This window comes from Schistosoma mansoni (genome assembly GCF_000237925.1).
Source record: "Schistosoma mansoni, WGS project CABG00000000 data, chromosome 1 unplaced supercontig 0034, strain Puerto Rico, whole genome shotgun sequence".
Taxonomy (NCBI): Eukaryota; Metazoa; Platyhelminthes; class Trematoda; order Strigeidida; family Schistosomatidae; genus Schistosoma; species Schistosoma mansoni.
In genome coordinates this window covers 81,825-96,351 of record NW_017385988.1, presented here as the reverse complement: position 1 = coordinate 96,351, position 14,527 = coordinate 81,825, and the positions used below count along the sequence as shown (strand labels likewise).

General features: G+C 34.9%; 1 protein-coding gene across 1 annotated transcript in view; it reads right to left on the bottom strand.

Moving 5' to 3' along the window:
• Window positions 1-10,764, bottom strand: part of Smp_143300 (notch) — a gene marked incomplete at both ends in the record, with an annotated part of 37,465 nt that extends 26,701 nt beyond the window's left edge. The window contains 2 exons of the mRNA XM_018791852.1: window positions 3,812-6,437; window positions 10,754-10,764. Of these exons, the coding sequence (XP_018644961.1) occupies window positions 3,812-6,437; window positions 10,754-10,764 (2,637 nt within the window). The remainder of the gene's footprint in view (window positions 1-3,811; window positions 6,438-10,753) is intronic.
• Between the last annotated feature and the right edge of the window lie 3,763 nt (window positions 10,765-14,527).

Sequence of the window (14,527 nt, the reverse complement as noted above, 5' to 3'; positions counted from 1 at the left end):
CGGAGGTCATGGGCCCGAACCCCACGAGTGGGGTCGTGGATGCGCAGTTCTGAGGGGTCCCACACTAGGACAAAGCGGCCATCCAGTGATTCTGGGTTATCCTTGGTGGTCTAACTTCAAGTGACTCATGAATTCAACTCCTTAAAATATGATTAAAGTATCATTTAAAAAACGAGCGACAATTGGAATCATAACTGCTTTATCTACTTTTAGTTCGTAAGTATTTGTATCTGTATGTTCATTTATTATGAACTGTAATTGATCATCTATTTATTATGATTTTATTGCCTTAATACTCCAAGATATTTACAACTGTTCAAGTAAACTTGGATATTAGCTAGTAATGGAATTCAGGACATACGTTTCGGAAGCAAAAGATACTGGGTTCGAGAATCGGTATAAACATCAACGCTAGAATACAAATTCATCCAGTTGATTAATCCCCAAATATAACGAAGCACACATCCCGAATTCTATAATTAGCAACTATCCAACATTACAAAAATAATTGGCTTACATATATTTGTACTTTACATCTAAGTTCATTGAACTTTTCCTTTTTTTATTTTTGTTTCCAACTCCTTTAATGTCAAATATATTTACGTAAAAAGGATTATATCATATTATATTACTGAATAACATTCAAATAGTAATTAGTGATTTCATACAACTTTAATACTTAGTAACAAGAAATAGAATTCTACAAACTTTAGGAGGGGGGAAAGGGCATAAATATCTCTATAAGTACAATTATAACTATGTTTTTTTATAAGTAAATTACCAAAAAAACTAAATATCTGATTGTTTGACCTTAACAATATCACAATATAATGTTAATCATATTGATAAACTTATTATGTAATCTTGTTATGATTACATAATTTCATCTATGCAACTTAAAAGGCAACAAATTTACGTTACTTGGTAGATAGTGGTATGTTCTTTTCCCTTTGTTACAGTAATTAATTAGTTATTACTTAATTTGATATTTTGTTTTTAATCAGTTCCTTTTCTGTAATTTTAATTGTGAATAATTTTTTTTCTAGTTAGCGTATTTTTAGGGAGTTAGTTTTCTACGGGATGGAGTCGCTAACCTCCATGCCCAATCCTCCTCTTTTACCCGAGCTTGAGACAGACAGTAGCCCCCGGAGAGGCTACTGGAGGAGGAAGAAATCAGGAAGATGCGCTGGATGTGGATAGGACACACAATGAGGAATGTAGCCAATTGCGTCACAAGGCAAGCACTCACATGGAATCCTCAAGGCCAAAGGAAAAGAGGAAGACCAAAGAACACATTACACCGAGAAATGGAGACAGACATGAGAAGAATGAACAAAAGTTGGATAGAACTAGAAAGGAAAGTATATGACAGTGGGTTGGAGAATGCTGGTCGGCGGCCTATGCTCCATTAGGAGTAACAGGTCTAAGTGATTAAAGTAAGTAATTTTAACTTTGTTAATATTTCACGTTGTAGATAGTTGATAAGAACTTGATGAAAACCAAAATAATCGTCATGTTACTCTGTTGTTTCTCTATTAAAGATAATAGAAGTTAATATTGAAGAAATTTCTTAAATCTGACTTATTATACAAAAAGGCTACTTGTTTCTGAATGACTCGACACCTACTGCTAAGATTTGAAGTAATATGAACAGTTGGTAGGTGTTATTTTATCAAAAGCAAATTATTTACTCCATTCATATATTCTCCTTGTATATCTCTCATAGATTAGAATTAGTACACTTAAAAAAAATGCACAAAAGGTCTATAATAACCTATCTAGCACATATGCTATAACACGAACATGTTGCGAGAGCTGATCTTAATAAAAACTTATATTCTTGGATGCGTTGTCAAGTCAATGATGTATAGTTTCTTCTTTTATTAGAAATTTTTATCCTATTCTATACCATTTTATTCATTTACGTTACTTATTCATTTATTGTATGTGTGATGTACACTACTCATAGGGATAGATATAAGTAGTATGTAGCAGGATTTGGAAATGGAATGCTTACCAGCAGAAGATTCAATCAAAGGAAAGAGAAAGGGAAACAGAGAGCGAGCGATCGGATTAACAATAGGTTCTGAAGAACGGTGGAGTGTGTAGAGGATAACTTAAGGAAGATATCTAAATGATGTATTCAATATATGGTTTCCATATTTTACAAAGACACTGTGTAATTTTACATAATGTGGTTTTTCCCACCAACTCTTCGTGTACCTTATTATTTATTTAGGCATAATCAGACCTATTGAATTATGTAACAAAATCGATTATCGTTAAGTAAACACCCCTTTAAAATTAATGTAAACAGAGTGGGTAGAAATTTAGTGATAGAAACATGTGGTCGTTTGATAAATTTACTTGTTTATTCACCTAAGTAAGAGTCCCATGTTAGGACAAAGCGATCATCCTACGCTTTCAGATTTTCCATGCTGGTCTAGCTTAGATCGACTTATGAATTCAACTGTGGAAATATTGTAATCAACACTTATTCCTAATAAAATAAATTCTTTTCATAGAATACGAACATTTTCTAAAAAAATTGTTAGAAAGTAGTGAATTCGCTTCATTTCATGTATTTTAAATCTTTTCAAATATCAGAAGGGGGTTTTGTGGAGATAGCAGCAATTTTATAGAGTTGAGATCATGAGTCGATTGAAGCTAGACCACCATGGAAAACCTGGAAGCACTGGACGGCCGTTTCGAACTATTGTGGGACTCCTCGGCAGTGCGCGAGACTGGTAGGTCCTGGGTTTGAATCTCGCGAGGTGGTATCGTGGATGCGCATTGCTAAGGAGTCCTACAATAGGACGAAACGGCCATCTAGTGCTTCTAGGTTTTTCATGGTGGTCTAGCTTCAATTGACTTATGATCTTTTTAAATAGTTTATTAAGGGTAATTATTTTTCTTAATGTAGCTTCCTACATATTAATTAATGGTAGAATAAAATGAAATAATTTAATGAAACAATCTAGCTCCTGAATATTCTACTGTTTTATTTATCACTTATTACTACAGTTTAATCAACAATTAAAATATTTGAAGGTAACTTTCAGCATGGAATGATATCAAGAATGAAATTTACGAAGAGCCATGGAATCAATGAGAATAACAAGTATAAAAAGTTGTTATTACTGTCTTTAAAATCAGTTGATACGTGCTATCCTATTCACCTCAAGACTTAACGATTCTAAGTTCGATTCCATATAGTCATAGGTTGTCTGTGAACACTCGTAATAAGTTCCAGTCCTGATTAAGGCAGTTATCAACTGATGGTTAATTTTCAGTAAGTCCCTAATTGGTTTCAATTCATGATGAATAATTTCTTCGAATTTAGCAAATATTTAAGAAATATCTGGTCAATTCAAAATATTATAAGCGATTTCTTTGAACTAAAACTTTTGATCCTAGTTTAATCTAGTTTTCTTAAGCTCAAGTATGATTTGGTTGTTGTTTCATTTTTTCATTTTTTAGATGTTATTCAATATCACTTCATCTATTTGTATTACATTTTATAGGATTCAATGTCGGTTCAAAGATATAAAAGTTACTCGATAACCATCAAACCTGAAATTTTTTAGCTGGACTTCTCATGGGGTCGTAGATGTACACCATTGAGAAGACTAATAATAATGCACAATATCTATTCTGCTCACTCATATTTGCAGCAATTATGTAGCCCAAATCAGTCACTGATGTAAACGTTTGATACAGCAATCATTACCTTATAAATTAGTTGTGTAATATTCTACTTAAGTACAGTATCACAAATGTTGTCTGTTATTAAATAATGTAGTCGACTTACTTCTTTAGGAAAACATTGTTGATCACATAACTTAAGTATTGCACAAATATCTTTTATTTTTTCACAATATATTCCTTCATAACCAGGTTGACATACACATTCTCCAGTCGATTTACAAGTTGCACCATTTAGGCAGTATTCAGGACATTTCATTTCACCTTTAAACTGTTTTTTACACGTTCGACCATCAGATTGTAATTCATAATCCGGATCACAAAAACATTGGTATGATCCTAATGTATTTATGCAATGATGTTCACAAAAATGTTTTTGACCATTCTCATTCAAGCATTCGTTTACATCGTTTTGACAGTTTGTTCCGTAAAATCCTTCTAGGCAAGTACATAAAGATTGATCTGTGTCATTTGAAAACACAGTTCGACAGCTTCCATATATACAGTCTATACCATCTTTACATATACGCTGACATCGTCTAGGATTATTTGGACTTGGTTCAAAACCTTCATTACATTTGCATGTATACTTCCCATCACCTAAATCCACACAAATTTGGTCACATGGTTTAATTGCACATGAATCTACTGTTTGATTACAATTAAGTCCAAAATGTCCAAGCTTGCATTCGCAGTCACATTCTCCATCTATTAAATTGCATTGAGAAGGACAAGAAATAGGTTCACATTTTGATGGATCTACAGTGGATAATTTGTAACCTGAATGACAAGAACATTTAAAAGACCCAGGAGTATTGATACATTCCTGTTGACAATTATGTTTTCCTTCAGCGCATTCATCTACGTCTGTCTCACAAGATAACCCTCGAAAACCTGGATTACACAAGCATTTTCCATTAGATGTACATTCGCCTTGTCCATGAACACATTCAGGACTACATTTGTTTGGAAGACAGTGACCTCTGTAATCTTGGTGATACCCTTTGTCACATGTACAATAATATGACCCATACGTATTAACGCAGCCTTGAACACAAGGCTTAGGTTTCAACTCGCATTCATTTATGTCTTCAGAACAGTTAAGACCTGTAAATCCACGACGACATATACATTTTCCAGTGGCATCACACTTTCCCTTATTAGACATGCATCTCTCTGAACATTTAGATTTACAATTCACACCATTACCACTTTGTGTTTCATACCCCTCAAAGCATTCACATTTGAAAGAGCCATATGTATTAATACATTTTTGAGAACAGTTATGTGTCCCTTTTTTACACTCATCTATGTCTTCACCACAATCTGGCCCGGTAAACCCCGGTCGACAGGTACATATTCCATCGTCAGAACAAAATCCTTGATTAATAGTACATCTAGGATTGCATGTGACTTCATGGCATGATTTTCTATCAGTTAAGTTAAGTTTGTACCCTGAGTGACACTCACACTGGTAGGATCCAGGAGTATTAATGCATACTTGTTCACAGTTGTGTATTCCTAATCTACATTCATCAATGTCTAAATTACACCACTCTCCTACATAACCTGGTAAACAGTGGCATTTACCTGTCGTGTCACATTTTCCATTTCCTGAGTGACATTTTGTCAAACACTCCGATGGTTTACATCTCTTTGGGTCGTCTGGTACAACGACATAACCGTTTTCGCACTCGCAACGAAACGAGCCATAAGTATTAACACATCTTTGTTCACATCCACTCCTACTACTTAGACATTCATCAACATCATACTCACAGTTAGGTCCTGTTAAACCTGATGGACAATTATCTTCCAATTCACAGGAATGTCCTTTAAAACCAGGATAACAAAAACACTTCCCAGTTTTTGGATCACAATGACCTCTTCCATTACATCCTAAAGGACATTTGAATATATCTAGATCGACCGAAACACAGGATGATTCGTTATTTTGTAGTGTCCACGGATTGCACACGCATAATACATCCGAAGGTTTAGAACCGTTTTTAACACAGCCAAAACTGCATTGCAAATTCCACATTTGCTTACAAACTGTTGAATTCATTACATTACAGTTTACACCATAGTTTGCTTGTCTACATGATGGATCGTTTTGATAACATGGAGTAGAGCCTAAACACGGAAGATTTTGTGTGCAAATTGGTCGACCATCTGTATAATAATCACATTGAGCAGGAATACAAAACGGTGGTATACATTCATCAAATTGTCTGGCACTTTGTGACCACAAATAAGTAGAAATTTCAGTTCCTTGTTGTGTACTATATGAATTTGGTACATAACCCCAATATTGTTCTTTCTCATTCCAAACACGATCGTTAGGATGTGATAACGTTAAAACACTCTCAAAATAATTTTCAGGCTTTGCATTACCATATTCAATTGGACTATCTGATGAATAAATGCTTACATAATCGTTTACTTCGCGATCCGCTAGTGTTTGATTTTTTCTCCCATAATCAATATATCTATTAGGATAGTTACCAGATGGAGAATGTTTTTTCCACCATTCATGTGAATATTTTCTTGATGAATATGAATGATAAGGATTTACAGATTCTATATTTCTTGAATACGGTACTCGACGTCTTTGAAATCGATATGTATTAGATTGTTGTAAATGAGGATTACGATAAGGAGGTGAATTTCTATAAGATGAATGTTGATTATTATGAGGAGGAGGAGGAAATTGTGTTTGCTCATTATTCCTGTGTACATTATAACTTGGTAATACATTTCGATTATGACGTTGATTATAATAATAATTTCTTATAAAATGTATATTTTTATTATGATCTTGATTATATGGATTTACATATTCATTCCAATTAGTATAATGAAACTTATTACAGTTAATTAATGATAAATGTATATGTATTATGAATAATAATGAAAAGATTATAGAATAAGAATCAAATAATTTTCTATGAACATTCATGTATATTAAATCCATCATATGGGAAACAAAAAATACCAAAAAAATTTTTTTGTTTTTGTTTTTCTTCTTTCTGGATGGAGAATGTTGGTGGGCGGTCTATGCTCCTCCACGAGGGGTAACAAACGTAAGTAAGTAAGTTTTCTTCTTTGAATTATTTGTTTGTTTAAAATATATATATATATTTAAAAGAAATAGTTTGTATCTTAGGGATACATGTTATCTATTGATGAATATAATTAAAAAATCTAGCCACCAACAACAACAAAAAAATAGAAAATAAAACAATTATAAATTAACCAATCAAATTTGTTTTTACAATGAACCAATCATATTTTAAAGACTCAGAAATCATTATAGATCCCTTGATCTTTTAATAAATAAATAAAAAGATGTACTTGATTGTAGACAAAGATGTATGTAAATCTAAAGAAAAAAAAAAGATATATAGAATAAGAAATTAAGTTAAATAAATAATCTATGAATTATAAACAAAGATGGATAATAACTAGTAGTATGATGTAATATTGAGGCAATAAGCAAAGTATGTACATATACCAATAAGTGACTGATTAATTGCAGTCTTAAACATTAATGGGAAGATTCAAGTAAACAATACAAAGTGAATGTATGGATTGTTTTTAAATCTTTTCAATTGTGAATAGAAAGTTTGTAGATACTTAATTACTTACGCCTGTTACTCCTAATGGAGCGTAGGCCGCCAACCAGCATTCTCCAACCCACTCACTCTGTCATGGGCTTTCCTTTCCAGTTCTATCCAACTTTTGTTCATTCTTCTCATGTCTGTCTCCATTTCTCGGTGTAATGTGTTCTTTGGTCTTCCTCTTTTCCTTTGGCCTTGAGGATTCCATGTGAGTGCTTGTCTTGTGACGCAGTTGGGTGATTCTCTCAATGTGTGTCCTATCCACTTCCAACGCTTCTTCCTGATTTCTTCCTCCGCTGGATGGAATCTGGTTTGTTCTGTCTCATACATTAGCTTGTTGCTGATAGTGTCTGGCCAATGGATCCGAAGTATCTTGCGTAGACAACTGTTAATAAACACCTGTATCTTCTGGATGATGGCTTTCGTAGTTCTCCAGGTTTCCGCCTCATACAGTAGAACTGTCTTGATATTTGTATTGAAAATTCTGACTTTGGTGTTGGTTGACAATTGTTTTGAGTTCCAGATGTTCTTCAGTTGTGAATATGCTACTCTTGCTTTACTGATCCGCGACTTCATATCTGCATCAGATGGATATTAATTCTTAACCATAAATCATTGCATATATATATGATGATAATAAAAATACGTTGGTCTTCGTTACGTAGGCTGACCAAGTTAAATCATCGTGATATACAAATTTTATTCCTTATGACATAGTCTTTGTAGATAGGTTGGAATTCAACACGGAAAGCTTAACTTCTTTAAGACTACTTGATCCGTTATATTATAAAAAGTAGATTTAAAACGGACTTATTAAAATTTTAATGTATATCTAAGCTTCCAGTAGGTTGTTACTGATAGTGTCTGGTCAACGGATCCGAAGTATTTTGTGTAGACAACTGTTAATAAACACTTGTATCTTCTGGATGATGACTTTCGTAGTTCTCCACGTCTCCGCCCCATACAGTAGAACTGCCTTGACATTTGTATTAAAAATTCTGACGTTGGTGTTAGTTGACAATTGTTTTGAGTTCCACATGTTCTTCAGTTATAAATATGCTGCTCTTCATTTGCCGATCCTCGCCCTCACATCTGCATCTGATCCACCGTGTTTATCAATGATTCTCTTTGTAGATGGATGATATTAAATGATACTATATGGTAGATAATTGACTATTGCCAAACAGATTTAAATTATCTAATTTATTATATTCACTTATAATGTTAATATAAATTATAGTTGAAACGTTTGAATGACCAACCAAATATAATCTTATGACGTATTTTTAATTAAATAAAAAGCCATCATAAGATATATAGGACACTATTAGCACGATAGCAAATTTTAGACAATACGATGATGTTCAAAGATGATTGATTATTTTATAAACTTGTTACTTGGAATATCAACTACTTTTCCATTCATTATGATAACTATTATTACAATAATTAAGTGTCACTATTAGATAAACTGTAGTATAGAATCCTACCTCGGATTCTGACCAGATGATTGAGTAACACATAAAACCACCAAATCAAACACGAGATTTGCTTAGAAATTATGTTACTAGGTAAAAAAATCAACGTAAACAACATGGTTTGTAAGCTTTAAATAATCAGGTATCTCAGGTGATAATAACGTCTTAAAACATAGTCAAAGTTAAGGTCCGATACTGAAACAATCGCACGTGATAAATTGGGTAAGAAAATGGAGATTTGTAAAATTAGTTCGATCAGTTTTTAAAATTAAGCTGGGCGTTATTGTTATGCCCGTGTCGCTTAGTAGTTATAATTGACAACGAGGAATTACCACAGGTAAGAATATCAAGACTTGTACAAGTGAAAACGTATTAACCCCAAAGCACAGCGACAACTCTGGTCAAAAGTACACTCATTTACATATTGATTTGTACACACTAAAGATTATCACTTGATGAAATATGTGTTTTGAATTCATTTGTTTTTTGATTACTTCGAAGTATTTCTTAACTTCAACATCATCCCCACTGCCAAGCAAGTGACTAGCAATTACACTATTGAAATTCTTCTGTCCGTTAAGTCACAACTTTCGTGAAATATGTTCGGAGATGCGGACACAAACCCTACTTTTTGTTCTTCTGATGTATATGCTTTGGCACTCACATTTATACTGGTAAACACAATTGGTGGTAAAACAAACCAAGTATTTGTTCACCTGTAGTGACCGGCTGGTCTCGATAAGAACACGATTGGAACAATAGAAACAATTATTATTATTGTAACCAATTGTACCAGTGATTGTTTTACTGTATTTGTTTAACTGTATCAGACTCACTTCTTGTTCCGATATCCGCCTTGTTCGGTTCGAACTTTCTTACGCTCTGCCCATTTAGCCTGTACTCGTTGGCACGTCTCGGTATTCTATCGATACCACGAGGTCGCCAATAAATAAACTTGATCTGGACCAATTAAAGCCTTCTGGTTTACGCGTTATCAAAGGAACCAAGTCGTTTCTGGGCACGTAATCGTATAGTAGTAGCGATCATAGTCCGTCCTCGACTCGACCCTACTACACACCAATATGGCTGCTGGATATGTTCATTTCGGTATTCCCTTTAGTCTAAAATCAGTCGAATCAGCTATTTCATCGTCTTTGAAGCCAGCTTTTGAGAAGACAGGCTTTTTCTCAACCATGTGAACGGTCGTCCAGAAAAATTTATTAGAAAATACTAGACGATGTGAGGAAATGAGATTGAATGTCCTACAGTCAATCGAAGTAAATAAAATGATCTTTGAGCAAAACTTATACACAATTTGATGATTAAAGTGGATTAGTTTCAATGGATCAAAACGATGGCTAAATGTTAGCATATAACCAACCAGATGATGACTGGACATCAGGAAGATCATTTACACATAGAACATTGTAGAATAATGATGCAGGTCGGTTTTAGTACACTTATCCTGACTGCTAGAATGATAAACCCAATCTCAAATTTGTAGACCTGTCATGCTGTAACTATCGAATCTACAAGATCTTACGTGAAAGTCATATCATTGTCTTTACTGACTTCTCCTATAATGATAATCGGCAATATGATGTTGTAGCTGTAAATAAATCACCAAAATCAATAGCTCATTAAGTGTTCGACATTGGATGCTGACCACGTTGTCTTAAGTGGACTTGTTTAACTGAAGGCTTTCGGTCATGCATCCGTACCAGATCACGTTACGATCCAGCGTGGGACACAGCTCCTACTTTCACTAGCCAGATAAGAGTAAACGCTTCTCGATATATTGATAACGTAGCAAATATATCTTTCCTACCTCTTCGCATCCGACTTCTGATTTTAACTGGTTGGGGAACGCTTCGAACATAGAAGGTGTTACTGGTTTAGAGTTGCAAAACTTCAAGACTAGTCGTATCTTCAATGTTTAGAACTTACGAAAAACACATTCGGGCTTTTGCTGTGTTTGATAAGATTACGAGATCGCCTTAAATCCGAGAAAGGAACAAAGAATCAGCGTCATAAATACAAAGCTATCTAACTATTCCAACACGTCACGGCCCCGCCAACTAGAGAGAAAAGACCAGGTTCAGATAATTGAAAGGTCCATTCTAGAAGCAGCCAATAGCATGAACAACAGCAAGCACACAATGCAAGTGTGTATACACAGCATCCAACTGTTCTTGCAAAGCGCCACAAAATAGCATATTAAAAGAGGTGACAAACCGATGACATTTAAGGTCCTTCCAAGTGGGAAAAACAATCCAAAGGTAAAAATGGGCGCCTTTAGTGCATACACACGAAATTCAAACTTTAAAAATTAACTCACAAAATAGTCAAATGATTTCTGAGAGTCCAGCATTCTTAAAAGTTGGGGATGGAATGATATATTTAATGTGAAAAGGGAAACGTTACATAGTGGCCATGCCTGAAAGGCCGAATTATACCGTTTTGATTCCTTGTTGTTGATGAGTTCACAAGACGGAGACAAATAACATATCAGTCGAATAGTGACTTACTAATCGAATCATCAATGAATGTGACTGATTGCCTTTGCGCGTGATTACAACTACATCTTTTGATGTATCCAAAGGAAAATCGGATAATTTAGGAGACCTCCAGCGAATGTACTAACACAGTCTACTCAGCCCCTTGTTTTTTCTTAGCTGAAACTAATTCTAAATAACTCAGGATCTTTGTCCGATGCAGGGTCAGGCCGAATAATTTAGAAACTAGGAATAACGATATTAGATTACAAAAATCCAAGTGCGATTTTCGCTGTAGTAACTATGAAGTTAATAAATAATAATGACATTTTTTAAGTGATTCCGAGATGGTCGCCAATTTCAATTACACTACATTCAATAGCGCCTATAGAACTCCATTTGACTTAAAATAGATATTGTTAGAAATTCCTGGCTGGCATATGAATTCTAATATTTCTGAATATCATATTCAACCTCTAGGTTTTATAAGTACTTAAAGAAATCAGAGGATGAATGACGATGCGAAAAGTGTTTGTAGTAAAAGCCATGTATTGTATGTGGTCATCCATATTACAAGAAATGAACGACCTATTTCACAAAGCAACATGATAGAATGAGCAGCTGCCGAGGAGGAGGAAATTAATCTGTAAAAAATCCTACCAAAAAGACTTTTGCTTATACAATTCTGTGGTTTTTGTTAGATTTCAGAAGCGCTAATCACCTGATTTTCATGTTGTGAAGTAAAGGATAAAAATTGAGTGTTTTCAGGCTTCCAGGGATCTGGCGTCATCTTATTTCATCAGAGTCCAAGCAAACATTGTGAAACTTTTAGCATGAGTTATTCAAAAACTCGTCGTTCATTTCACTCATCAGATAGTTGAGTAATTAAGGGAGGTTTGCTTTAGATAGAACATGTAATCCCGACCTTTTGACGGAACAGATCTCTCCTCCTGAGCATTCTGTTTTCTCCGTCTACGTCGTATCCATACGATATTCATGTAGGAAAGATACACATTTTCCGTAGATATCGCTATCCTAAGAAATTTAGTTTGATGGTCAAGGTGGATCGAACGGTAGGAACTTAGATATGCTTCACGATAAAAAGGAAATATTCTTACATTTTAGAGAAAAACTGTGCGTTGAACAAAAATATTAAAACTGATCTGCCAGAGTATGGGACTCTTCAGCAGTATGCATCCAAGATCCTTCACGTGGGATTCAAAACCAGCAATCCCGATTCACCCTAGAAAGCTTTACCTCAAGACCACTGATTTGCTGACTAGGAATTCTCGAAATATTGCAATTTGAAGCAGGTAGAACCAGGTGAACACAATTAGATGTATTACATTTTGAGTTCACAATGAAGTACAGAGGAATAATCAATTAGTACAAATATCACAGATCACCCAGGCCCCTTCAAATGTATCAAGTTTTCTGATGAAGGACACCTGAAAAGTCTCTCAGACCAACTCAGCCGGCAGCAACTTCCAAAATTTGACTACCCATAAAGAGTGGAAGGTGTGCAAATATTTTATTCTGTTATATTGTGCCCCTAATTCCTGGATATTAGCTCGAATGTTTGTGTCGGAACTGAGCTTAAGTTGTTATTTGAAGTTTGCCCAATAAAGCTCAGATAAGTTCCAGTAAAACCTTATTCTTTCGGGGTCAGCAAGAAAATACTATATTTCTATACTCTAAATGTAACCGAAAACAGTCATTAATTAAGTGAAAAGTTAAACCTTCAAACTGGCCGAAAATGCGCTTCAGAATTATCCGGGCAATTTTTGTTCAAGAGTCATATTTGTTGCAGTTAGATCATAGAGTACCGACACTCCTAGATATGTTTCAACTCCCAATAACTCTACAGGGATTACTTAAGTTGTGTGCGTAGTCTGGAATATGCCTCAGACGGACAACTTTACTTTTCGAAGTGTTAGAAGTAAGTCATTTGTTATTCGTCCAACATCGAAGTCCAGTCAGATCCTTCCTAAGTGTTAGCTTGTCATCTTGATTTCACTTTTTTCAAAAAAAATTCTACATTGTCAGAGAAAAGTATAGTTCAGACGAAACTTGCTGTGGTAGGTCATTTATACCGATTTAAAAAAGAATGAAGTCCTGTACTGAACCCCAGTGGATCTCACTAGGATATTCTGAAGCTTAAGATAAAGCGAAGTCTCCTCTGACCTGAAAACGTCAATCATTCAGATATCGATAGGATCAGTTTATTGGTAGTGACATGATGCCTAACAGTTTGAGCTTATCGACGAGACGATGATTGAACTGAATATACACATTGGGGAAAAATAGTTTGGTTTAGTGAAGGGTTCTCTTTCCATCAAATTCACTTCTAAAGCTGTACAGCCGCATACATATACACGTTTCGAAAATGATAAACACAATAATGGTGATGTTGAGATCCTGATAAACATGGTAACAATGAGGAAACACAAAGGTATGAGAAAAATATCCAGCAAAGTAATAAGAATTTTGGCTTTGATAGCTTGAAAATTCATCATGAAGATCAATAAGGGATTGTAATCGGTACGAGAATAATCAGTGTGATAAAGTAAGCTGTTGAAAATTGAGTTTAACTGTAGTCAGAAGGAAACAAATCAGTTGAAAGTAAAAACTCTGTTAGGAAGATAGGAAGGAAGCACATGGCTGTGAAAGAAGAACCATAAGAAGAAACAATGGAATTGATCCCCATGCCTTTAGTTGATTAGGTGAACAATCTTAGGAGCGAATTCATGACTGATTCATTAGCCTGGGCTGTTCAACACTATCAAATGTGACGTTTGATCCCTTTTAATGTTGTTGTCGGGGGTCCAATCGACTACAAAAGAAGCTTTGGAGACTACAGATGCATGTGAAGTGTCTGTGTCGTGATACACAAGTTTACTGAGCGAGTCCAACACCGTCGATTTTATGGCAGTTCAGACTTTAGCACATTCCCACTAGCGTTGCTGCTTGTTACATCAAGGCGACATAATCAGAGACCCTCTTCATTTCTTCACTACACCCGTTTGTCTGTTTATCCATCTCAGAAATGCCTTGTATCAGATTTGCTGTCAGTTTTCTTTTTAGACCTCTCAGGAGAAGGGTGATATTTCTTAGCAACTCCTTAGCATTTATGTTGCATGTGCCACATGCCCACTTGCTGTCTGAATTAGTAAATCTGCTGTGAGCAGTTGCTGTAAGGTATATGCACGAAGAAACCGGAGACACA